At 39.8% G+C, this 27,928-nt stretch overlaps 3 protein-coding genes across 4 annotated transcripts in view; 2 read left to right on the top strand and 1 right to left on the bottom strand.

Annotated features, from left to right (window-relative positions):
- Nucleotides 1–1,471, top strand: part of LOC117405150 (E3 ubiquitin-protein ligase TTC3-like) — a 38,364-nt gene extending 36,893 nt beyond the window's left edge. Inside the window, exon 48 of the mRNA XM_059030868.1 lies at nucleotides 49–1,471. Within this exon, the coding sequence (XP_058886851.1) occupies nucleotides 49–180 (132 nt within the window). The 3' untranslated portion in view covers nucleotides 181–1,471. The remainder of the gene's footprint in view (nucleotides 1–48) is intronic.
- Nucleotides 1,472–2,721: 1,250 nt separating this feature from the next.
- On the bottom strand, nucleotides 2,722–19,563 carry LOC117406498 (vacuolar protein sorting-associated protein 26C). The gene is made up of 8 exons (XM_059030871.1): nucleotides 19,219–19,563; nucleotides 10,319–10,462; nucleotides 9,497–9,646; nucleotides 6,592–6,672; nucleotides 5,433–5,507; nucleotides 4,460–4,610; nucleotides 3,919–4,071; nucleotides 2,722–3,279 (listed from the first exon to the last, which is right to left on the bottom strand). The coding sequence occupies exons 1-8, from the start codon at nucleotides 19,273–19,275 to the stop codon at nucleotides 3,197–3,199; spliced, it is 894 nt and encodes a 297-aa protein (XP_058886854.1). The 5' UTR covers nucleotides 19,276–19,563; the 3' UTR covers nucleotides 2,722–3,196.
- A 2,450-nt stretch (nucleotides 19,564–22,013) lies between these two features.
- LOC117407099 (dual specificity tyrosine-phosphorylation-regulated kinase 1A) overlaps nucleotides 22,014–27,928 on the top strand; it is a 32,575-nt gene continuing 26,660 nt past the window's right edge. For both annotated transcript variants that reach the window (XM_059030870.1, XM_059030869.1), the window contains exon 1: nucleotides 22,014–22,726. The gene's annotated coding sequence lies outside the window, so the exon portion shown is untranslated. The remainder of the gene's footprint in view (nucleotides 22,727–27,928) is intronic.

Genomic DNA, 27,928 nt, shown 5'->3' with positions numbered 1-27,928 from the left:
TGAGTCCAAACCCTGGCCCACAAGTGCTGCCTTTGTCTTTCTCTGCAGTGTATCAAGGCCTGGCTGAAGGAGCAGAGCACCTGTCCTACATGCCGAGTTCATGCCCTCCTCCCAGAAGACTTCCCCGTCCTCCCTGGGAGACGCCGACTGGTCAACGCCTCTGCGTCCTCCTCCTCGTGAAGCTGTGGAACGAGTTTCTCCGCTTAGAAGAAGCATTCTTAAATCGGGGAACGAAATATATTCATCTGGGTGATTTTTAAAATTTTTGCTTTTATACCCTAAAGCCTGTTATCACTGATGGTGGTGGTCAGTATGAAGCAAGGGTTTTGCACAGTTTATTAGCATGACAGGGATGGGAAGGAAAAAAATGTATTTTGGGCATGAGCTGCTGTACTGCAGCAATCCCTTGAAACCTTATGGCAGTATTGAACTTCATTTAGAGTTGGATAGTTTTATATGTGAACTAGAATTTATCAACCAATTAACGTTATCAGACCTTACACTTTTAATTCTGTAGTTAAGTAATCGGGGAAGCCTGTGGTAAATTTTGGTAACTATTCACCTGTTTTTAGTTGCCTCTCTAGTTATTCAAATGCTATTTTCTAAAGTCTGTTTTTTTAAATAAAGTTCAAAAATGCCAAACAGCAGCCTATATAAAACGTCAATCAGAACATACATTTATTATTATTATTATTATTATTATTATTATTATTATTATTATTATTACTAAAAGGCTTGTGTGACTAGGGCCCAGGGTTCAGTAAAAAAAGGTTTTCAGGCCTGCTGCTTTGTGTAATGATGCAAGCAGGACCAGACAGGTTTTGTGATCCACTGATCAACACTGGATACCTGTTGGCTTACAAGTGAATAATCGCACAATTGGGAGAGTCTGGTGCGATCAGATGGGTGACTCTGACTGGAAACTCTGCTTTTGTTTCCTTAGCTTTAGTCTGTTTATTTTTTTTATGCTTTTGTTGGAGGATGATTACTGGTATTGTAACTGTTTATATTCACCTCCAGTGATCAAGTGTTCTTTTATCCCCCCACAAATTTAAAATGCAAAGTTCTAATCATTGCTAGCTAGAAATCCTTTATCACGTTTGAGAAACATTTTACCTTTGTGACGTGAATTTGATTTCTGTATCAAACGCAGAAAGCTTTGCCTTAAAATTCAAGCGGTTTTGCAGGCAGTGGATATTAACTGCAACTGTTATACATTTAGCAAAATACTTAGATTTTATTGACGTGCAATTGAGTTCTCCTAATGTAAAATGGTTGAATTAAGTGAAGGGAAGATTGTGATGATGGTACCCTTCAGTAAAGGGGGATTAAGAATGAATGCCCATTTTCTTTGGGCAACATTTAATTTTTGGATCATTTATTGTTAGTTAGGTTTTCTTTTTTCTATTTTTTTCTACCCATCACCTTATTTCTATTCATTAATCACAATAAAGCTCATTTTGCATGGACACTGCACTTTGTATAGCTGTTTTGTTCACTCAGTTTGTAATATTCTTCAAGCTGCTTCCTGCAGAGTGGTATTGTGGAGAGCAATGCATGACTGTATCCTCACCCCAACTCTACAAAGTGAAGATCTTTGAAAAGCCACACACACATGCCAACCTTTCTTATCATTTTTATAAATTAACCTTTATTTTTTTTTTAAATGCTTTGTAAAAAAAAAAATCTTATAAAAGAGCTGCAGTGTCAACTTTCTATTGCAGTGTTGTACAGTCCCTGTTCATTTTTATTGGGACTTAATATTGGGTTGGCCAGCATTTTGCCAAAGTGACAGCCTGAAGTCTGTGGCACAGCAATGCCATATTCAAGTTAATCCTATGGATACGCAGTTGGATTGAGATCCAGTGATTTGGACAAGGAAGATGACTAAAGTCTGTCTCATTTGCAGGAACTGTTTTAATAAAGGTCCCTGTCCAGTCAATCACCATGTGGGGTGGACTTGATCAGAAACCACGTTTAGGTGCAAGCGGGATGGTATTCAGCAGGATAACCTAATTTAAATAGGCAGAGGGTCCCATGCAGACAAGAGAGAGCCTACTGAAGTGACCAGTGGGTTTAGATAAATCAGTTACAGAGTATCACAGCCCCCATTTTACCAGCCTTGCTTGGATAGGGTTTTAACTTGGTTTTAAAACAATAAATTATACAATTAAATGAAATGTTTTCAGCATTAAGTGTGAGAGCCTCAGTAATAATTTGTTATTTTAAAATGCTACGGTTCAATACAGACCCTTAAGCTTGTGTTGGATTAGACTGCATATTTTAATTGTAACATGCCATCTTTACTTTTTATTATTTTTATTTACAAAATTTGTTTTAAAAAAATCCTTTGCACACAGCTTCTTTAAAACACTCTTGACTGGGTAATGTGATTGGGATTTCACTACCAGGTTATTTTGGTGTTCAGTATCAAGGTGTAAATTGCATTTAATTCAAATGAATACATCCGTTTTTAGCGGAATTTGTTATGTTGCTCATTAATTCATAAAAGGTGTTGTAACTCTTCCAAACTGCCAGCAGTCTTAATTTACACTTTCCCTCTGCAATTTCCTTCTCAAAGCCAGTTTGAACAAGGACAGCGATATCCCAAAAGCAGTGGGGGTTCAGGGGGGTGGCAAAGCCAGCCCGAGTTCTCATGGTACATGGCTCAAGAGCAATGCAGCAGCTTGTTCATGGAAAATTGACTTTTTGAAACTACAATATGAAAACATGCCTTGCAGTTTTATTTTTATTTTGGCTGTTTATACAATCAAAATCTAGTTTTTGGTCTTTCCACAATTAGTAAATATGGGCAGGGGTGTTTATAACTAGAACAAGTATGAGTGCTGAAGTGTCAGGTTTATTCACTGCTAATACTGTTAGCCTCACAATGTAGATACATTTAAAGGGTACAGCATTAACCTTTCACACCTTGCAATGCTAAGTAAATATGTTCAATCTGCAAGGCTCCAAACAGACAAAGCAATGGTCCGGCTGCTACTTCGGTCCAGGTGATTCTGCAGTGCTCTGGGGCGTTTTATTTTCTGTGCATTGTCCATAGCAGGACTCGTCGTCCTTCGCTCAACCGGGTCTTCTTGAACTTCATAAAATATGTTTTGTCTGCTTCTCAAAAGTTATTTTTCCTGCATGGCTGCATAATATTGTCTGAAGACTTCTTTTTTTTTTTCACCAAACCTCAGACTCTGCACAATTTCAGAGGGAAGTTCTCTGTAATAAGATGGTCATCGTGGAGAACAATTACAACATTCACTTCAAACTCTGGGGGAGGGAGAAAGAAAACAAGAATTTAAAAAAGTATTGATAATCAAATCAGTAATACCAACTTCTTATACAAACAACATTCATTGGTCACAAATTGCATGAATGTTTTCTTTAAATTGGGGACATGCAGATTTCAGAAGTGCCACAATGTAGCTTCAGAATGTTTTTACTTCCTCTTCCTGGAACCATATCACTTCCTGTGAAAAAGGGCCTCATTCTGGTAGACCATGTGGGTTTGCCTGACCCAGGAAGTAATAATAAAATCAAGCACCACAATGTTGCTTTCACAATTTTCATACTTCCTCTTTCTGGGAGTCTGACCCAGGAAGTAATACAGTAACAGGTTGTATTTATTTATTTTTTACAAAGAACAGGAATCTTCACATCCCCAATGAAATGAAAAATCAAGCAAAGCTAATTGTTTTTTTTCATACAGAAGCATATTTATTTTGTAACAAACCTTGAAAGCTACAATTACTAGAAACCAGTGACAACTGCTTTCAAACATGAATTATAGCATAACAATAAAACTGTAAACAATTATTGTATGATCTGTTAATACGCAAGCCAAAATACACGTTGCTGTGGCGTCAACTTAGAAGCAGCGAAAAGAAATGTATGTCTCCATTCCCTTACCGACTTTGAAGTTGGTGGTTTCCAGGGTCGGGCAGGTGAACAGTCTTGGAAAGACCATGTATATGGGGATAGGAAAGCCATGACAAACATCGCCCTCCGCTATCTGGATATTCTGAATCTCGGTGGCGTCTCTGGCATAGCCCTCCGCGCACCCTGAATGAAACGTCACGGTGCATTAATATTACCTGTGAATGTGCACAGCGTAGGCTTTACTTGACAGCCAGCTGTATTAACCATTAAACACCTGACAGTGCCAGGTAGCAACTGCTATGGATCACTGTTACCAAGCCATTTAGTGCACAGTGCATCAATGATAGCGTCCAGGGGGTCTTTACTGTATTAGAGCACAAATGTATTATCTGTTAAAGAAATATGTGGTATAGGTATTTTCTATTAAAGAAATTTTATTACAAAATAGTTTTTTTTTTGTTTTGTTTTTAATGTCTATTAATTAAATACCAAACCAGAATTAAACAATTCAGACTCGATTGTCCTTGCAAAATCTGAAGCAGAAATCTTCTTGAGAGCAAATCCCACTCACCGCAGGTCTCCACTCGAACCAGCTGCAGCTCAATGCTCTTGATCGGCACTTCTGAGCTCTCCACCACCAGCTCTCCACTCAGGGGCTGGCTGAGGATACAGGTAGTCGCGTGAAGATGACCCCGAATGAGAAACTTTGGTAGGGAGCTTCTCTAAAAGAGAAGGAGAGGAAAGATCAAATGTAAAAAAAAAAACTAGACAAAAAAATACGATGGCTTATTTAATATATGCTCATCATTGTGGGGTTTTTGGGCTGTCAGAGGATGGCCACAAATCAACAGTTACATGGTGAGGCATGTTTTCACTTCCTCCAGCCCCCACATGCAAAACGCTTAGAAAACAAGACTGAAGAAGTAGCAGGCTGGTGCTTCTCCCTACGAGGGTTTAATTCACACTTCAGACAGGACCTGCTCGTCTTCTCAACAAGGCTGTCACTCACTCTCGGCTAGCCGCAGGGGCCCCTGTGTACCCACACAGCCCACGCTATAAAGCATGTCAGAGTCTGCAGCTCTCCTGCATAGCCAGCGCTACAGGTGCCCAGCAGAGGCTGCAAACAGCAAACCAATTCACAAGTGCACTTTTCAACTAATAATGATCCATCCGGATAACACTGTAGCGCTAAATATAAACTACACCACTTAGACACTTGTCAAGGTGTTCTTCCAAACTGTTAGACAACAGCCAGTTTGGGCTTGCATATAACACCCTCCCCGCACTAATTATTTTTCAAACAGCCTGTCCTGAATTAGCTCCAGTAAGCAGACTGCTATAAAGGAAGCCCACTCTGCACACGTTTAAATTGTATGTTTGATTATTCGTGCAAATACATGTAGAAACTGCAAGTTCCACCAGGATAACTACTAGCAAGTACTGCACTGTGTCATACATGCTTCACAGGTTCCAGGATTGTGACTCTGGTATTGCTCTGTTTTAGAAGGATGCTCTGTTCTGAGTGATTCTGTTGTCAGACTCACCTCTCGCACGTTCTGCAGGGTGTCTGGAGTGATAGAGAACTCCACTGGACTGGGCGTCAGCTTCCCCTTTTGTGGCTGGAGAGTATAAAACACAACAGATTAGAACAAAGGATAATGGAGAGGCTGTGCTGTTAAGTCCCTGACAAAAAAACAAAAAAAAAGGACTTAAGTGACTTCACAAGGGGCAGGACAGTGGGTGGATGCACAGTAATTCAACTAAAAAAGACTGGTGACCCTGCAAAGGATACACTTCCAGAAAACCACCACTGAAAAAGCACAACTCCGCACTCCAGGCATCGTGCCTGCAGATGTGTGCATGCAGTGTGAGACGAAAAAGATTTTCTACAGTGGTGAAAATCACAAACCTTCAGCACTGCACAAGACACCTGTTTCCCCTAAACTATGAGCCAATGAGCTACACACTGTGGGCTCTGGTAGCAGGTTACTCTATTTTATAACAGGTGTTATATGAAGTGTGCAAGTCTAAGACTATACAGGCTAGGGGAGTCTTAGGTAGGTTACCAGCGATTACTTTGGTTACTTGGCTTTTACAGGCATATACATGGGAATTCAACACAGGTTTGATTGTAATAAAGCTCTAGACCTATAAAGTATAGAATATGAATAAGCAGTGAAATGGGCAATTTAAATGTAATAAGCAGTTCTCCAGAGAACAGACAGAGACAATACGCAAGTCCCCAAAATCTAATACTCTCAATAATGGCTGCTAAATAATGTTAATAACAAGTTTCCTGACAATCTGATGATCAGTTCTCCAGTTCAAATTGAATTGAAAAATTTGACATTTTGAAATCTAACATGAAACGCTGTACTACTATTATGGCTTCCGGTAGACTTTTGCAATATCATTTTGTAGTTTCTCTGACTACATGATGTTAAATAAAAGATCTAAATTATGTTCACAGATCATTTTTTTGTAATTAGGTCTCAATCCTAAAATTCTAGGAGATGCAAAACTTTTGGCCAAAGCTGTACAGACAGCCACAATCTGTCAGTAATTGAAGCTAAATAATATTAATACCAAGTTTCAGGACAATGGGATTAGCAGTTCCCCAGACATTCAAGGCAATGTCAGTTCACCCCACGTCCAGCGCACTGACCTTTGTAAGGCTGTCAGTGTGGATCAGGGCTCTCTTACCAGGGAGTGCACCATGAACTCGCAGGTCTTACTCAGGTCCTTGGCTAGCAGGGATCTCTTCATATCACATCGCAGGGTGTACTGCAGGACAACAAACACAGCAGACCCTGGTTACACAAGAGCCGGGAGGAGCAGGGTTCGGATCCCAGCTCTGCCACTGACTCGCTACCCTCAGAAAGGAAAAAGCTTCATTTGAACCATGTAAACCCTGTTGCCTGGTTCCACCTCAGTGTTGCTGCTGTTCCTCAAGTTCATTTGTTTTCTGTATTGAAGAAGGACAGGGTAGGTGGGAGGATGATCCTGTGTGCTGGAAGGGACAGCACTTCAGGGTGGGAGGCGTCATATTTTCCGCTATATTAGGGCCTGAAAGAACACTAAACAAGGTAAATGACTCCCCTCAAAACAACAACAGTAGTGTAGGAGAGAGCACCACCACAGGGTCTGATCGCCTTTCTGTTTTAGGCTAGAGAGAACGCCAGCTAGTACGATAAATACAATGGCCCACACAGCCTCCCTCCTCCTCCCTCCTCTCCCTCTCCCCATGTCCTGACCTCAGGGGTCTCAGCAACAGGGCGCTAGGTTTGCACTTGGCAGGCCTGCGTTGGAGCTGCCAGTCTAAAAGCGCTGGTGTATGTCGTGTTCTGAGGGGGTGGTGTGCGGAGGGAGAGAGAGATACACGCTGTTATTTAGTCTTGAATTACTACCAGAGCTTTCAATGACTTTGCTGTGTTCTAACACAATTTTCCAACACCCACCAGACCACCCACACACAAGCCAGGCTGAGCCAGAGAGCTGCTGTTTCCATGGGGGCTCCGAGAGCCAGCAGAGAAAGAGAGGGAGTGAGTGGGTGCCCAAAACTGCATTACAGTCACAAGCTTCAATGCATAACAGCTGTGAAACCAAAACAATCTGTGCAATTGTATAGCAGAGGGTTAGCAGTCAGAACAAAGCATACATACTGTACAAACATATACTGCTGGATGTGTGATTTGCAATATCAAGGACCCTTTAATTATTTAAATAGTGGTCACATTTAGATCTGCCGACATCAGACCAATAAAGTATATTCCTCATGGCTTGATTGCACATCCAAACACAGCAATCTGCTCCACTGAAGAAGCTGTTTTTATCAGCATGTGAGCTGCTAGCCGTGGAAATGCTTTGTGTGTTGCTGTACAGCGAGTGTGGAGCGTGTGCCGAGTTTGACTCTCTAACCACACGAGAGGTTTCTGCTCATTTCCTTGAACCTCAGGAATGGGAGGAATGCTCGAGGAACGAGACCCTGCACCAGGAAGTTTCTCTCTCTTACAGACTTCCACAGAGCTCAAAGAACATTGACAAATGCCTTCAAATGCCTTTCAGTGTTTCCTCAAGATACCCTACACTGCGGATCTGCAAACATTTAGTTTCCCCACAAATAATCATTCCTCATCAACTGAATTCAGACACGGTCAAAACACAGAAGGCTGAACGTTTCACAAAAGAGCATTTCAACGCTTTTTAAAAGAGGTTAGGACTGTAAAGGTACAGGGACTATTGCCACCCACATATATTTTATTAAATAACAAGAACAACAAGGAAAAAAATATGAGCTCATGCTTCTGTTTGTCGGCTCCATGGAAACAGCAGTTAAACAGACACTTTGTGACAGGCACTTTTGTTGGTGCAGGCGGGGTGCCCAGTTTGCCGGTGGGAGATATTAATGATGTTGAATCCAAAAAATAAAGATGGAAAAAAAAGGTCAGCACACAAGGTTTATCAGGTGATGCTGCCATCGCCATCGCCGTCACCACCACTGCCACTCATACAGCACGGCTCCTGCCTGGGGAAGAACACCAGTCTCGCTGCCAGGCCATTGCAAAACAAAGCACCGTTCTTATTTCACTAAATTGGTTCCGCTTGGGGGATAATGCTTCCATTGCAAAGGCAGCTACATGCAAAATGACCGATTAAATAAACTGACACGTTTAACCCTTTATGTGCTAAAAAAAAACAAAAACAAAAAAAAAACGCTCATGTCACTCTTAACTCACTTCGGTGCTTTTACCAATAATCAAACACTGGTATCAAGGAGTCTGGAATAATATGACAAAGCTGCACATTTTCTTCACCCTTATCTTAGTGCTGTATGTTAATATATGCCTTAGGAAATCACCTTGGAACCTCACAGGTTCCAATGTGATGTCCATTCTTCAGCTGGACAAAAATAACTCAGGACTGGTTAAACAAGAACATAACACACTGGAGTGCTTTAAAATCCTCAGTCTATCTAGAGGACCATGTTTCTGCCTAAACCAGTCTAAGAGTTGTAGGCATGAGTGTAATTTATGAGAAGAGGTAGCTGTTACTGTAACCCCTCAGCTCGTGGTCTGGTTCTAATAGTCTCTCATGGGCACTAATGGCTGTTATTGGCTTCTGGACTAGGAAGTCCATTTATATTTAATTCAGATAACACCGGAGAAGCTCAGTGCCTTTTTAAACTGTATTTCTACAGAATACCTTACCATTAGTAGGAAAACACAAACGGATAGTGCCAACTGTCTCTCAGTCACTGCTGCTGGAAAGAAACACAAACAGATAGAGCCGACTGTCTCTCAGTCACTGCTGCTTGATAGAAACATTGGTCTTCTGTATGTGTGGCGCTTCACAGCTTCCTCTTATGCATCGTCTCACCACTAGGAGTCAGTGTAGCTCTGTGCTGGGACAGGAGGTGCAGGGATCACAAGATACTGAGGATGATGAGAAGTTTGAGCCCTGACTCAGTCAAGTGACAGTCAGCTGTACTCGTCTGGGTGAGTGGCTGAATGCCCTTGTCATTTAGTTGTAAAACTGTGTACAAGCAGTGACAAGCGCAAGACAACGAGCATGTGAATATTCCTGACAGCGAGGAAGGGCAGGGCCTTACCTGAATATTCACGAAGACGCCGTGGTACGTCTCATAGAGCACTTTGTTCCCCTTCACGTGCAGCGGGAACTCGAAGGGTATTTCCGTCTTGCCGCCGGGGAATTTCCCTGGTTTGACCACCTCTATGTTACTGCTGATGAGCGTAATGGGCTGGAACAGAAAGAACAGGGCCATAGCACACAGAACCCAACCACTGGAGCTATCATATAATGTCCAGAATGGATCCAATTCACTGTCACAGAAGGATGGAGTTAGGAAAGACTTGATATAAGTTTTAAAAACATTTCAGGGATGGTAATAAGACTCCCATGGCATAGCAGTTTGATCCATTCCTGGTTTTACTATGAGTTTAATAAGACACACCTGAGCTTGTTATCTTGACACGGTGGCTAATCAAGCTCATAGTAAAACCTGGAATGCATGAAACTTTACAAAACAGGAGTCTTAATTCCATCCCTGTGTTAAAAGCTGTCAACACAGCAGAGACCAGGCTCAGAGGACAAAGCTGCAGATTGAGTAGAGCCAGCGCCTTAACACAGAAAGCTGTATAAACCTGAACTGCACAGAGAGAGGAGAGTACATGGAATAGGTTACCAAGCTTGTGGTCAAGTCACTGGAACCATCTGAGAACCAACTAGACACAGATCTGAGATCACTGAGCTACTTGGAACCAGTCAAGCACTGATGGGCCGAATGGCACTATTAATGAGCTCACTTTTTTAGAACAAGCAGAGATGTATTCTTGCTTGTATGTAACGTATTGTAATGTTCTTCTGCTCCCTTCCTCAAGGCAGCCGGTGCGTTTGTAAAGGGGTTGCTCACCTTGACGGAGTTGTAGAAGGCCTCAAACACGCCGACGCTCTTGGAGCTGAGCTGCAGGTTCACAGTTCCCTCCATGGTGAGGGAGAGGCCCTGGTGCTGAACGGAGTCTTTACTCATCACCACCACCACCCCCGAAAGAGCCTCCTGACACCAGAGAGAGAGAGAAAGAAAGCTGTGATGAGCTGTGTCGTGCTTTTGACCTTGTATCTCAATACATACGATACACACAGTACCTCTGTTATAATACCATATACTGTGTAAAGAAAGTATCACCTCTATGTAATAAATATCTGGTTGATGACCCCAGAGTAATGCACTCTCACTCCTCGGGAATGACGCACACAAAACCCTGACAACAACATGGCCCATGAATGTTTCATGTCTCCTCTAGACTGATCCAGCGCTCTGCAGAATGAGTCAAGAAACATCAACCAGATATTTATTACATAGAGGTCTTAACGCACTTCTCAGCATCTGCCCACGTCATCCAGACCCCCCCTCCCCTCTTCTCGTCTGCCAAGGCTGTGAAAGCTTCATGAATATTTCAAGAGGAGCTCCAGCCTTTAGTAACATTGAAATAGGAAAAATAATATGAAATAAAAAATTGCCTCAGGGGTTGTATTATACATTAAGCTCTGCTACCACATTCTACCAATCAGAGTTAGTCTCTCTGTCACTCGATAGCCTCTTGTGAAAGGCAGCAGTGAGAAAAGAGGAGCCCTCAGCTGAGTGTATGCTGCATCGCTGAGAGTTCAGAGTCTTCGTTACGGATCTGCAGGCAGTAGGGATCTCCCGGTACAATCAAGCACAACAGCAACGCTAAACAACGGAACGGTACAAAGCATGGAAGTTTAAGTTTATTCTACATGCACTCAAAAATAAAAGATCACCACGACCTACATCCGTTGCATGTAAAAATGTGTGACAGACGGACAGGTGTCTTCATTTCTCCACAGAGTTAATTACTTTGATATAGATAAGTGACAGACAGACGTACACATCACCTTATACACCAATACGACGTTTCATCATCACAGAAATGCTGTTCTCTTAGTATGTAAAACTCAAAGTACGACATATGTACATACGCCGGGACGGAAATACGAATACTGAAACAGTCGTTTTAAAAGTTTAAAGAATTTATTTGCCAGACAAAAGCTAGCCGTGCTTCAGCCACCAGAAATACTGTGCCGTCCATCCTGTTCTAATTGATTAGATAGAATTGATTAGAGCTGACCACCCTCAAGTCCTCACGTACTGTAACAGTGATCTTTGAGCACTGACAGCCAGGCATAAGGGGGCCTGGCCTTCTAGAGGAATCAGCAAAGGCAATTTACAAAACAAAACTAAATAATTTGCACTCAAACACAGGTCAGCGAGGACTTTCAAACTGGAACACAAGAATTCTATTTCTGATTCAATCCTACAGCAGCTGTTGGTGTGGGTTATCGGGTTCATTACTGTATGGGGCCTCAGAACAACTTAAAGGATTTACTTTTCACTTGTATAGAGCAGGCTCAGGAATAACATCTTAATCAAATCCCAGGACACAGTCTCGGCACAGCGGAGCAGAGAGGATTGGGAGGAGGCTAAAACACTGCGTCTGTGTCGATCTGACCCAGAGGGAAGACCCATAAAGGACTCATTCATCCTCCACTCAATCACTTCCTTTTTATACGAGGCCTAATCTATCACCGATTTAAAACAAGACCACAGCCGTTAACTAAAACAGAAAATTGTACTCCATTAATATCTGTAGGAGTCTGCAGGCTAATTGATGTAAATCAGCGGGCAGCTCGTCTTAATTATCTTGCCAGAGCTCAGGCTCAAACCGTATTCATCGTTACTTATGTTTTAGGTCATTTTTACAAACAAGACCATCTTTCAAGCAGCAATGTCTTTTCACTTGGGTATTAATCGAGGTTCAAAGGGTTAACATTCGTCCCAAATCATGAGCTTATATTTTCAGCTCTAAAGGAGTATCCAAACTTTCCACAGGAGGGCAGCAACAATACAGCCTATTTTGTGAGAATTGCACAACTTTTCAGTGCAGATAAAAGGGTATTTTACAAAGTTTTTTGTTGTGTTAATAGCTCTTTGAATCAGACAATCGGATATAACTGAACGAGAAAATGTGACATGATGGTTGAACCAATGTGGTTTAAATTAGTAGTATTGGTAGTTTATAGAAGTTATTCCTTTTATTATCAAGTGAATTTGGTTTGCTTTATAAGGGGTGATGTAGCCCTACTCTACAGATCCCAGGTTCACTATAGAACCTCTTCTGAAACACTGGGCTTGGAATTGACAGCTTTGTTCAGCTCTCTGATTAGAAGCCCATCGTGTGTGTGTATCCAATCACGACGCTGTAGTGGGACACTACTGTGGTGGATTTGATTAGGTAAATTGTCTGCCAAGTCTTTCTTCTCTCGACTCTGCTAGGAGAGGAACTTTAACACTGAATTGCAATAGACGCACTACCCTCAATCATAATCTGGCTACTATACCACCTTAAATCAGTTGTTCTTTGACATCTTGTGACACCTTGTATCCAGAGTGAATAGGCCCATACAAATATCATACACAAACCCCAGCCACAGCACCCAGCAGTGCTGGAAACAATAAAGGACAACCCATTGATCCTGGTGATCGATAGGTGCTCCGAGGGTCGTCATGCGCTAATCTTGTTGACTACCAGATCAAACAAACCAACCAACAAAAACTCTTCAAAAGAAGTTTATACGAAAACGTCCCTGAGAAGACGACTTCCAGTTGATACATTCGTCATTTAACTCAAGTTATAAGATGCAGCATGATGGAGGGTTTAAAAGTTATGCATGACAATTCAGAACAGAGGGCATTTCTTTGAAGCACAAGCCTGGACAATTTGCTGCTTCTGAATTGTTTGCAAGCAAAAACCTCGGCTCACAAAAGGATGAAAATGTCAAATGTAGTGTATGTTAAAATGCTATAACATATTACACACCGTTATCTAAATGCATGCCATACTAGGGTCAAAATATTCCAGGAATTCTGTCTGTTTAATGTTGGAACAGGAGAATGTACACATTTTACAGCTCTGGGCAAATGTTTTGCGTCACCCTATAGAATTAACGCATTGTGCTTCATAAAGTCAAAAAAACAGATAAATTGAAAAATGTGACATTTTGAAATCTAACATGAAATACTGTACTACTTATTAGGGCTTCCGGTAGACAATATAATTTTGTAGTTTCTTTGATTACATGATGTTAAATAAAATATCTAAATTATGTTAATATTGGGGATTTCGATTTGCTGCCGTTATGATACCCCACTGTCTCTTACTGGGTTCTTTACGCTCGGTCAAATCAAACTAGTTCAATTCTATAATGACAGAGCTGACCATCGCTTTTAAAAACACAAGCCTTCCATTATCAAAACTTGCAATGCTGCTTTCTGAGAAAAAAAAAAATTATTCAAAAGGTTAACATTACTGTGCACGTTTGGGAATGGCTGCTAAAGGGTTTTCACTTTTCACACACTTGACGATCGTCCTTGGCTCCTCGTTTCTTGAAGCACTGCCAAACCCAGGAGCAGCCCAGGAGCAGGGAGACAAAGTGGGCAGGAATGTAGAGTTAGCTCAGGCGTGTCCAATCATGGTCCTGGAGGACCATTCCACTCCAGGTTTAACAGGTAAAATGAGATAACTAACTGAGTCTGGATGGAGGTTTAAATGGTTCACTTAAACAATTTCGAACAGGAAAGGCACAAAGACCACCCCTGAGAGCTGATCTTCAGGAACAAATGGATTTAAATTTATTAAAAGGAGCCAAAACACGCAGACACAGACACAGACACAGACACACAGAGACACAGACACACACACATACAGAGACACAGACACACACACAGAGACAGACAGACACATAGACACACACACCTCTCCCGTGCTGCTCTCCACTTCTCTTTTTCTTGCCAGACACACAGTTCTGTATTTATTATTATTATTATTATTATTATTTATTTCTTAGCAGACGCCCTTATCCAGGGCGACTTACAATTGTTACAAGATATCACATTATACATTGTTTCACATTATACAGATATCACATTATTTTTACATACAATTACCCATTTATACAGTTGGGTTTTTACTGGAGCAATCTAGGTAAAGTACCTTGCTCAGGGGTACAACAGCAGTGTCCCCCACTGGGGATTGAACCCACAACCCTCCGGTCAAGAGTCCAGAGCCCTAACCACTACGCCACACTGCTTATTTGTTTAATCCACGACGCAGAGAAAGAAAGAACTAATTTACTGTTAAAAGCATTTCTAGGAGTTTAAAAGCTAGCAATTAGCCAGAGCTTCCCCGGCCATTACCAGTAGCTTGAGGTAATTAGAGCTGTTACTGGAAGCGAGGAGTTGGCTTTTTAATTAGCAGGCATGATAATTGCGGTTAGTCCTGAAAAGCCCACAGTACCCCAGGGTTATTGGAATCTACTCTTCAGGTTGTGTTGCTAGAATACAAATGCTTTCCAGAGAAATGCTCCTTGTCATTTTCCTGCTGTTTGATGTGATTTATTGTACGATTTTTGTGTTCCACCAAGGCTCAGTTTTCATTGTCATTTTGTTTAGGTTTAAAAATCGAAGAAACATGTCCCCACATTTAATAAGAGACAGTGCTGCAGTGCTGCGTTGCCAGTTGCTGAGGGTACAGGCCACAGCTAATGAAGGAGGAATCTGGTTTTGGATACCGTACTGATGGAGCAACACTGTTATTAACATTCATCTTTAGTTTGAATAATGTCAAGTGAATAATAAACAAACAAAGAAGTCTGTGCCTGAACAGTAATACAGCGCTGTTTATGGAAGAAGAGCAGCTACAGAACACAGGATTCCATAAAGACATAATACACAGCAATACAGCATCCCTAACACTGTCACCCGTAACCCAAACCTTCCTTTTTATTTTTATAAACTTTGAGCATGCAATTAACATAAAGATTAGGCTACTGTATCATTATGGCTCAGAAATAATCCACAGCTGTGTGCCTTTGATGTGCACTTCTGGAGGATTTCAGCCGTGTGCCAATCTAAAACACTGACTCACAGCCTCTGAGCATTCAAATATCTATTACCTGCCAGATCAATTACCCGTCAGATCATCCCCATGCCGCCCTGATCAGCAATTTAAACGTGAATAGGTGTGCGGTCACCTACTGTACCTGACTGTATACTGAAGACAGATCCCAGCAGGGTATGTATCATTTACAGTAAAGACCACCATGGATTTTCAGTAGTCAAACACATTCAGGGATGCGTTACCCCTTGTTTAGTAAATATCATGGTGCAGTACATGGAGAATGACTGGATAGTGCTAGGCTGTTCACAGATAGAGGCCAATGGCTTGCTCTGTTTGTTTCCTGTCAGGCCTTCTGTTCTGTGTTGTTTTTCAAGACCAGATAACACAGATGTCTGAGTTGGATAACAAGTCATACTGTATTGTGAAGCAGGTAGTACTGTCAGGGGTTGTTTTTCCTAGAAATAATGTATTAGCTGTCCTGAGACTGGTAACATATCCTGTTAAATCAGTCATATTGCATCTGTCATATTTCATACTACCTTTGAAACAGATTTATTAGAATGATCTGCCTTGCCAACACAGTGTCCAATCATTAAGGCTGTATTTTTTTTTTCAGGGTTATCACGGATTTCTGTGAAATTCACCCATTGCCGCATAATATGTAGTTCCCCAGGGAAATTTCCATTTCGGAAAGAATAGTGTAAATATATATATATATATATATATATATATATATATATATATATATATATATATTATATATTTTTTTTTGTCACTTAAAAATAAATATAGCAAATGTTTGTCTTATTGACACAGTACCTGTTACACTGCATTTAGGAACCTGGCAGCCGGTTTAGTTTGCTTCCGGTAAATGATTGAACACACTGCATAGAGCTGCAAAATGTCTTCAACAAAAAAAGACACCAGGTCCAGCTGCATCAAAGATTGGAAATATTTCTGCTACAGGTCGCTGTCTGGTACTGGAAAGGGACATTTCACATGTCTGTTGTTACATTTACATTTAATTACGTTATTTTCTTATTTTGATAATTCACTGATGGTGAAAACAGAATGTCTTTAAAAGGTGGACATAAAAACAAAACATTCTACAATTTAGCATTTATTGTTTGTCAGGTAAGCCTTTAAAAATTTAGGAACATTTGTTGTATTTTTTTCTACTTTTGCAAGCATTATGTTTAATCGTGAAATACATATTTCTAGACTGTGGAATAAGCAATTTTTTTGCCATGAAAAAAAAAAAAATACAGCCTGACCAATCATCCCCTGAAGTCTGTGTTCAGCCAATCCGATTCAGGCAGTGGTCAATGACCTTTTACATTCAGCTTTACACTGAAGTGATTGGCTCACACAAAGACCTAAGCCAGTCGTCATACAAGCTCAGCTCAAACATATTTCCAGTTCCATTCGCACACAGTAACCTAACTTCAAGTTCATTCCAGGGTTACTAACAGTGCCACTCTTTAAACGGGAGCTGGCTGACAAGACCATCAGAACCACACCAATACCTAGGGTATGTACGGGAGCATTTCTAGACTTACTGTACTTCTCTACTTTGTGATTTAATGACAGATAACGCTCCCTGGGCTCCTCTGCTGGGGACAGCCCTGAGAGTTTGAAACTGAAGATCTAGGAATCCAGACATGCCCATTTACAACTACCTTCATTAAACAACCCCCCCATGCCGTACATTCTCATTACCCTAATGACGTACAGCATACCTACTGCTTTAACCAAGACACCAGCAACAGCAGCACTGTAACCATGGAAGTAAGGACTTCACACTAATGCATTTCCCTTGCCCCAGTAGTCGCACTATGTCTCAAGGATAAAGCAGTCACCAACACTTAGACCCTTCTCTATACTGTGGCACAGGACCTGCCAGTGATAGAATGCAATGTAGGAAAGCAGATGAATCGCTATGCAAAGCCCCCTCCTCAGACCACAGCAATGAAACGGTCTGTATGAAAGACACATGGACTTTACCATTACCAACACAACCTGAATGGTTGGTTTAGCGTGTGAGTCTGCTGTGACCGCACAAAATCACCCTGGTGGCTGCCTTTGAGAAACACCACCCGAGCGCCCAGGCACAATGGAGAGCCCTCCCCCTCCATCACTACACAGGCTCATTCCATACCTCAAGGCAGCAGTGTGAAGACTTCAATAGTCAAGAGTCTACAAGATGGGGATTTTGCCAACAGGTGACATCCAAAAATGAAACATTTACTGTGGAAGAACTACCATAAGGTATTGTTGCATGAATGAACTCATTGCCACATTCATATTCAATGTGTATAAAATACTAAGCAAAATTGCACATGTGGGCTTACAGCACACAGGAGTCGATACACATGTAAAAACGCAAATATGGCAATAGACAAGATCATTTCTGCAAATATACCCCACGCAAGTTCCTTTATAAGGTGAAAGAATATCCTTAGTAAATATTTCATTTTTTGACCGTCGCTTGTAGGCAGAATTTCCATCCCATTGTCATGGCTGTTGGGGAGAGAAACACAATATATAATGAGACAGGTCACCTCAAGTCATGAGCATTGCTGCTGTGGTGCAAAAAGTTAAAGGTTCAAAGGATGTATTTCAAATATTTACCTTCCATGACAACAGAATGCGCACATGAGTTAGCAGATTCACACATTCCAGGTTTCTCAACTCAGGTGTGTCTTATTAAAAACACAGCAAAACCAGGAATGGATCACTGCTTTGCAATGGGAGTCTTATTTCCATCCCAGGAATTGAATATATCATTTTATTTTCAGGTCTGCCATGAAAGTGCAGTCAAATTGTAGCCACATGGTTGTACCGTACTCTCAATTTAGACAGAACTATGCTGAGTACTCCTTTGATGCATCTGTTACAAACTGGAAACAAAGCCTGCTGTGTTTGCTTTTTTTGACTCGATACCGGCAACAACGCGCTACGTTAATATCATGCCGTTTTAGTAACTTCAATGTTCTGGCTTATGCTTGAGCTAAGCTATGCATTCACAATTCTAAAAGGTATTGACAATGTCTACCCAAGGGACTTTTTCGACCTGAAAAAAGAAACAAGGACCAGGGGTCACAAATGGAGATTAGATTAAGGGCCATTCAGAACAGAAAATAGGAGGCACTTTTTTACACACAGAATTGTGAGGGTCTGGAACCAACTCCCCAGTAATGTTGTTGAATCCGACACCCTGGGATCCTTCAAGAAGCTGCTTGATGAGATTCTGGGATCAATAAGCTACTAACAACCAAACAAGCAAGATGGGCTGAATGGCCTCCTCTCGTTTGTAAACTTTCTTATGATTTTCACAAAATGAATACGTTTAGTTTACAGAGACAGGTCCACTGTCCATTGGGAGACGGTACAGAATCACATGAACTGATGCAATTACAACTGATTTTCACAAAAAAGGGTATGAGTTCGATACAACGAAGTCACTAGTATTTATTAGATGTTGTTTAGACTTAATAGTCTGAGGAGTGCAATTCGCTTCACTTGTATAACACACGACACTGTGGATTTCAACTCATTGGAGTCATGCTTCAACAGAATACAAAGTAACTATGATCAATGCGTCATACAATATCATACGGGAGACACGTTTGCAGAACACCTGGCTAGCTGAATGTAAGATAGATGATTGGATTATACTATGGGGTGTTGTCAGAAAAATAATTTACCAATCATTCATGAATTACTGTGTTTTTTTTTTATTTTTTACATTACAATAAATGAATAACAAGCATAACGGGGCAGCGGATTGGGAGCCCCGTGTCCGCCCAGAACGCAGATTTGAAAAAAGTCTTACCCCTTCGTGATAGACTTTGTTTGCCCTCTTAAGCCGGATGTCCAAGCTTACACTCATTTTGGTTTTCTTTCAGCTATTTACTTCCGAGATCCTTGAAGCCGCAAGAAAACAGTACGGTTCCTGACTGGCGAGGCAGCTATCGAGTCACATGACGGCTGAAACGATCATGTGAATGTTTGATCACATGGCTTTATGACAGCGGCATTCTGCTGACATTTTTTTTAATCGTTTTAAAACCTTTTATACATATATACATTGGAACACTGTATGTAAAAACATAAGCATGTTAATGAAGGTACGATATATTATTTTTCGCAAATGTTTGCCTGTCTCGTGATCTTCTTAGTAGTGGCGTTGGTTGCTTATGCTGGCAAGCACGAGCTTGACAGTGTTGCGTAATTGCGACGGGGTTGCTTGGTGCCCCAGACAGAAGAATTGCATCATTTCGGAAGTTTGTTGCGAAATGCCGTTTTATAACGAAAGGTTTTTTTTCTACTAGTAGTACAGTTGCTGTACAAAAATAAATGGAGATATGTAGCACAAACGGATTTTAAACAGACACGCTATTAAAAACAGTAAGACCAGACCGCATTGCGGTGCTACATTGCAGGGGGGTGTTTGCTTGCAAACTTGTCACAATTCTTCGGTTTAGTTTGAGGTCCAATATTGATTTAAAAACAAGATCCCTAGAATAGTATCGCTATGGCAGGGATGTATCATCAACTTTCTGTCTGCCAGCCAAGCCTTTATTTAACATTTGGATGCTGTAAACTAAAGTGTGTATTAAAAGAACACAAAACTCCGCCAGCAACAGGAATTGCCAAAGACATGCCACGCTGTTAGTAAGTCTTTAACTAACCCTATATTTCTGTTCCTGGTGCTAGACTCGATGTTTAAAAGACGTTCCACACCCTCAGCAATTTGAATTTATAGAAATATTGCACTTTGAAAAGTTGCTGTGGAGTTCTGTCGACAGGTGTGACGAGCCTTTGTCTCTTCCTACAGTAATGAGTGGATATCTATTTATTTGTATTAGATTTGTATCGAAAGCTTGATAATCCAATATGTAAGGTAACAGTACATTAAGAGTTCTGACCAAGGTTTAAATCAAATTGTTTTCCTCGTACCCCACCCCCTCCCCCTTTCTTCTGCTGAAGATCGTACGGTGTTTGCTTGTATTTTGTACTTCCGTTTGGAGCATGCAGACATTTCAAAGACAGTACCATGGAAGTAAATGTTGCTGCTGCTTCCTGGTACCAAACCATACACTTTTTTGACTCCAGCAGCCATGCGACCTTCCGCAAAGTATGCGATTAGGTACCAGGAAAGAGGAATTGTCCTGTAAACAATCTGTATATCCCAAATGAAATTATGAGAAACAAAGCAACGAGCGAAAAAACCTTCAACACAAGAAAAGCGAGAGCATTTGCCATGCTGCTAGTGCTAATAAGAGGGAGGAAAACAGATTTTAAATTATTATAGATTTTATTATTATGTAATGCGTTGCATGAACACATTTTTTATGCTGGAATGTTTATGAAAGTAATGATAGTTATGTCTCTTTTTGCAGAATACATATTGTATGTGTTGCCATGGGAACAAAATAGCTGCCACTGTGCAGAAATACTTAGTTCTTAATATTCTGACAGCCTGTTTGATGAATTTTTATTTCAGCTCTTCTTTTTGTTGCTGGGGGGGGGGGGGGGGGTTGTTTCAGCATCCAGGTGGGGTGATGTTGAGCTTACCACACTTTATCATGTTTAATTTGCACTACTATATTTTTCACAGCACTGTAGCAATGGTCATTCTGATATTTAGATGTACGCAATTAAATAGTATTATTATTTATGTATTTATTAGCAGACACCCTTACAAGATATCTTTACATACAAGATATTTTTACATACAATTACATTATTTCTTACACATTATTTTTTACATACAATTACCCATTTATACAGTTGGGTTTTTACTGGAGCAATCTAGGTATAGTACCTTGCTCAAGGGTACAGCAGCAGTGTCCCCCACCTGGGATTGAACCCACAACCCTCCAGTCAAGAGTCCAGAGCCCTAACCACTACTCCACACTGCTGCCCATTATATATGTATGTGTGTGTGTCTCCGTGTGCGAGATATATATATATATATATATATATATATATATATATATATATATATATATATATATATATATATAATGCACTTTGGTTTTCAGTAGTCATTAGTATTAGTAAAAATGTTTAACAGTTTAACAGTACGGAAAGACTATTTTTAGTGGTATTCACATAGGTGAATATTTTGATGTAGGTTATCTGAAACCTAATTAGGAAAATTAACACTTGTTTTGCAGACAACAGAAATTACAAAAATATATATTTCATTATCCCGTTTCAGTGTCAAAAACACAGCATATGTTCGCGCCTATTTTGACCGGTTAATTGTCAAACCGTTTTTTTTTTGTTTTTTTTAAGGTCTTCCATAGAACACCTTCTATCTCTGCGTCACAGTGCGATCGAGGACGCCGTTGCTTTCATGGGCAGTACCTGGAACAGCGGTTTCCAATGTAAATATTTAAAGAAAATAGGCGGTTAAGAAACTGTCGCCATTGTGGCTCCTACACTAAATAATAATATAGTAATATTTTATACGACGACGGAGCCAACATGGCAAAATCAGACGCGCTGTTTCAGAACCTTCTTGCTCCACCTACAAATTTAACTGCTACTTGATTGACAGTTTCTATGGCAACTGACACTGTCTTCTTCTACGTCAGAGCTTCATCCGGGCTTTTGCGTTTTGATTGACAGTGGTCATGGCAACATGCTTAGTCCTCCGCCATTTTGTTAGTCGCTTTTTTTTTTTTCAAATAATTTCTCTTCCCGCCGGAATAATAAATTTGTTTAAGAAAATAACACTTGTAAAAAAAATTTAAAGAATGAGTCGCCGGAATCGGATTCAGAAAATTCGGAGGAATACAGTTTAGCGAAAGATAAATATATAAATATATATAATATATATATATTTGTAGGCAGCGCTGAGCACAGTGGTTGTCCGTCTCTCTCTATGATCTGCCGGGCCGGTTCGCTGCGCAGGTTTGGAACGCGCGCCATTTTGTGAAATTTACAAAAAAAAAAAAAAAAAAAGAAAAAAAAAAAAACTTGCCCGAGAAAGGCTTTTAACGACAGGAACAGCAATTTATCTTTAAATTTGGATAATAACATATTAATACAGACAGCAGTCATCAACAGCAAGGATTTTATCCAGTGATAAGTGAATGTACGTTTTCCCAGTATCTTACCGAATAAGTTTGTGTTTAGTTGTTGGAGAGGCGCTATTGATTTGGAAATTGAATTGACACGGAGTCCGGAGGAGTGAGGATTGTTGCGGTTTGGAAACTGGGGGCTTGTTGGAGGAGAGGAGAAGCTGGATCTTTTACTTGATTCCACGGACTCGGAGGCCTTTTTGGAAGATCCGACATTAGGAGTAAAAGGGAAACATTCAGATAGAGGTTAGTACAACTGCGGAGTGTATAAGGAAATGTACTGCATGAAAACGCAGAGGCGTACTGTGTGTAGTTTGTTGATATGTTGTACGGTATGTTTGATCTGACAATGTATATATTTTTAATTGTACACAAATCATTTTGATTCTGTGATCACCGTTACATTTTCATTAGTTGATGACTAAATATAATAGAATATTTGTTGCAGTAGATAGTGTTGGGGCATACTGCTCTTTACAGTACACATTGTTTGTGTTGCTAAATGACAGTCACTGACCTGTGTGATACACCGTATACTTTTACTTCAGTCACACAGAAATTGTTGATGGATGCAATTACAGGCTAAAACACTCTAGGTCAGATGGGATTTGACACATGTATGTGTTTATGAATACTGGTGGTGGTGGTAGCAGCAGCCTAGTTAAGATAAATATTGCCGATTTGAATCCTGAAGCGTAGGCGCTGTAACATTTAACACAATATTTTCACTGTGTGTGATTTAGATTTAGTATATGATGGACATAAACATCTAGTAAAAACATAAATGTAATTATTGTGAAAGAAAATGTAGTATGTGCAGGGCAATATTTGCTGTAGTCAGCCAGCTACCAAATGGGATGCACTACGGTAATCAATACTGTGAGATATCATGGAAATAACTGTCGGTCAACATTGAACGTTTTGCTAGAATCGTATTATATTAATTATGTTTTAGTGATACATTAAAAAAAGTTCACTGTGTTGTTTCTGGACATAAATACATATTCGTGGAGGCTAAGGTAGAGCAAGGCCTGTCCGTGACTCCTAATTTCAAGGATAAAAAGATCTCATGATTGTTGGCTGGTGATGTCGCTATGTTGTAAAGTCTCCAACGTCGAGATGGATTTTGGGGATCGCCAGTTTGTAGAGACTTAGGAATGCTAGCCGGATGGACATATTCTAAAGGCTTTCTTTTCCGAACCAAGGTATAGAGATACTCGGTAATCGTGGTTTGTAACTCGTACAGCTCGGCTGCCTGTTCATCCGGATGTCCATATTGCCTTTATTATATTCTGGAAAAAAAAAAAAACGCTAGGAAATTCAGGTCAACTGTAAAATCATATCCTTAAATAAAATAATGGAGATTTGAGTAGTCCCTACTCTTTAATTTCTCCCCTTCTAAATGGTATATCTAAACACAAAATAACTAAAAGCACAATGTGTTGTGTGTTCACTAGATTCATGACAATTTGGAAGTATTTTATTAGCTAATAGTTTACACTAACTTTACCAAATTTGAATACAGTGCTTTTGTATGTTCATTACATAATTCAATTAGATAACTTACTTAGAAAAATTGTTATAGGGGGGTTTAACAAGTTTCTTGATGTGTTCCAGTTCCCAGCTCCCATTTATTTTTTCCCCAATTTTCTGGTGTTTACTGATTAATGAGTTTTATAATTGGACCCAACACATTTCAGTTACTGCAGGCAATGTAAAAAAAAAAAAAAAACAGTCCTAACCTATACTTGCTAGGATACCTAGATTCTGGAAGTAAGAATGACATTTGTATGAAGTTTGGTTTTTCTTCATTTGTGTACCGTCTTTTCTTTTTACATAAATGCAAGGCTTTAAGTAACATGCAAAGTACTTGTGGATGGTATGCCAGAGTAAACCAACTAAAACTAGGAGGAGCTTGGATCAAACCCAACTTTTTTTTGACTTGGTCAATATGGCATAAGACCATTATTGCTAAAATACAATTATTTGTGCAGTAGCTAACTGTTGACTGTTCAAATTGCTTAATTGATGGCTCATTACTTAGTGGCTTCTGTGAGCCAACATTGAATGTACTGAAATTCATTCACAAATGTGTAGATTTGTATTTTATCTTTTCCTTCGGCTTCTTCAAATTTGTATTTTTCAATACAGGTCAATTTGTATTAATTTAAAGCTATAACACATGAAGAAGAAAGACTGCACTTCTATCTGAACTCTTACCTGAATACATCGGTCTGTATGTGAACATCTCATTGACTACTAAAATGCATACTTTAGAAGTTTAGTTTAGATCAAGGATACGACGGCAGTAAGTGACAAAAATGGAAAATTTATCTTAATTTTTGTAATTTGCAATTTCACATATGCCAGATAGTATTATAGTATTCTTTTTAATGCTACATTTGCACCTGTACCATGAAACCAGTCTGTAAAATTCAATCCAAATCCAACATCAAACTGGGTCTGCTGCTGGTTCCATCTGCAGTCTAAAATTCAATCTGCACCGGACATTACACAAAAGTCAAAGAGCACCTGTATGTAGCATTTTTTTCGGTATGATTACTCTAATTCATCCGCCAGCCTCCAATAGTTCCCTGACTATAATATATGCTCAGCCTTCATGCATGCATTGCATTGGATGCTCATTGGGTAACTTCCACTATTGGCCTGAAGTGGAGAGATTGAGTTCTGCCATCCTGCAATCCTAACAGGGGCAGAGTGAGTCCCAATTTGAAATTGATTTGATCTTGATCTGCTGCTGATGGAAATAAACAAGTCTGATTTGTGATCTGTTTCATTTCTGTTCCAGTGGGAGATGGAAATATGGCAAAACAATTCCTCTCCTGGTAGTAGGACTGTTTTTGTATGTTTATATACTGTGCATCCCAGTTGAAAGAAAGTTTGAGAAGTTCACATTTAGGCAGCAGAACATGAAAATAGCTTGATGTTCACATCAACTCAGTTTGTAAAACAAATGAGTGATGTTTTCAGATTTTATTTTCAATAAGTTAACTATTAGTTAAGTCTTATAGTTGCTTAGATGGATTTCCACGCCTTTTGACATAGAAACTCTGAAATAAGTATGTCTTTGAGAAATGTTTGTTAATGACAATGAAGACCTTTTCTTTTAGTATTTCTATATCCCCCCTCCCCCAGTGCTTTGGATACGATATCCTGCTCCATACACGGCGGCGCCGCCATATAAGTTGCTACGTATAACAATTTGGTAGTTGATTTTAATACAACAACTTTTGTTTACGTAATATCCATTATACAAATGATAATATCGAATTTTTCATGCAAGTGACATTTTAATGTGTGATTTTATAGTATTCACACATTGTCAAATGGTTTCTGTTAAAACGGGCTTGCAACCAGGAGGTCTCCGGTTCAAATCCCACCTCAGCCACTGACTCATTGTGTGACCCTGAGCAAGTCACTTAACCTCCTTGTACTCCGTCTTTCGGGTGAGATGAAGTTGTAAGTGACTCTAGTCTCTGTAAGTCGCCTTGGATAAAGGCATCTGCTAAATAAACAAATAATAATAATAATAATAATAAAAAAACATACAGCATGTGAATGCCACCTGACAAACTTTTCAAGGTTTAAAACTACCTTTGAATTCCTGGCTAGCGAATGAACCTTCTAATCTACGAAACACAGCCCTGCTTATTTTCTGCCTGTGCTGTGATGTGTATTAACCTCTTAATGCTGCATGTAGAAGTGGGAACATGCCTTTTTATCGCACTTGGCGTTATTACAGCAAAATTGGACTACAGCTTAAAGTGGAACTATGGGGAAATGTAGCAGTTATGCTTTTATTATGTAAAAATGAATATAACTGAAATACCTCTAACACATACACTGCAGCTTTAAAAGCCTTTTTCTTTTCAGTTATAAACCATGTATTCAGACTTAGAAAGGAATTCTAGTCCTACACCATTCTGAGTTCACAACTCTCATTTTAAGGTATATTATTGAAATGACCAGGTGCTGGGAATCTGATCAATCATACTCTAACTGAATCTGTTATGAACTGATTACACTTATCACAGCATCAATAGGTCACATCTGAGTTTATAGGTCAATATGAGTTATTTGTGCATTTATAACATGAGAAACTTCATTTAAAAGTGGCCTGATTGTTGAACCCAAGAACTGTTGCAAGATTTGCGCAAGTGTATCAGACCCTATTAAGAAGTGAGACTGATGTGATGTAGAGGGACCAAAGTGCATTTTAAGTGGGGCACACATTCCAAATTTAGCCTTTTTTACGGTGTCACAGAGTGACCACACACGAAAGCATTTTTCAAGAATGGCTTTTTGGCACTTTACTGTGTTTTTATAGTTTAAGATGGGTTAGCATTTATGAATAAGTGTAGCATGTTCTCAAGTTTTTGTCACTGTGACCTCCCTATAAATTGGCTCCTAATAGTATTTTTCATTGAAGTAGCTGGTTGAGTTGAAGTGCTCTTTTACTGGCGGTCAGAAAGATTGAACTGAGCAGGGTTGTGAGGGCAGCAGAAAGTATTGTGTGCCTGCTATTCTGAGGCTCTTAAGAATTAAAGAGGACCACCATATTTAGTTTGGTGGTCTAATGAATTCCACACTACTACTTGTTTTGTAACTAGGAAACTACCAGCAAGCACTGATTCAGATGCTGTAACCTTCTGCCTATAGAAACATTTCTCACATCCCTATATGCTGTTAGAGATAAAGCGACATTCAACCCTCGTGGAGCACTAATATGCACAGGTGCAGTCTGCAGTGACCTTCAAAATAGGGGTGACTGTTGCTTCTGAAATGCAGTTAGAATTGAATATTCCATCTGCTACAGTTAAACTTGTTTTTAATTGATACAGTAATCTTTTCTGTGTCCACAGTGAAATAAACAAATCGGTGAACTGTCGCAGAGTTATAAGCAGCTGAGAAATGTATGGTTTATTTCCTTAGAGAATTTTGTGTTTTTGAAGAATTAATTTAAATGATTTCTAAGATAAAAACAAAAGTGATCGTAGTTCTGCCACAGTTGACCTTTTCAGCAATATAATACAAGTTTTTACTACACCCCAGGTCCTGGTATGTAATATCTTTTTTTTTTTTTTATTCATACCCCCCAAAAAAGTTTGTTTACAGTGTAAAAATTTTGATAGTAGTGAAAAAGTGTTATGTACAGCGTCCTGGTAAGTGTTGAGCCACCCCTGCTGGTTTGTGGTGCTTTGGGGTGGTACATTTGTTGCCTGTTTTTCCCCAATCAGTATCATGTTTTCCAGCTTTTTGTTACAGGGTTGTCGTAAAGAATAAAACCTCTTGGCTGAAGTCAAATCTTGGGTTATTGTTAGGCTTCTTCTCATTACACATTCTTGAGGTTTTCTGGTGTATGTAACCTAACTGTTTTTTACATGGTTCACTTTAATCAGCATTTTTTTGTTTATTCAGTAATAAATA

The sequence above is a fragment of the Acipenser ruthenus genome, chromosome 9 (genome assembly GCF_902713425.1).
Source record: "Acipenser ruthenus chromosome 9, fAciRut3.2 maternal haplotype, whole genome shotgun sequence".
Classification (NCBI taxonomy): Eukaryota; Metazoa; Chordata; class Actinopteri; order Acipenseriformes; family Acipenseridae; genus Acipenser; species Acipenser ruthenus.
Note: the sequence above shows the minus strand (reverse complement) of the source record. Positions and strands in the feature narration are given on the sequence as shown.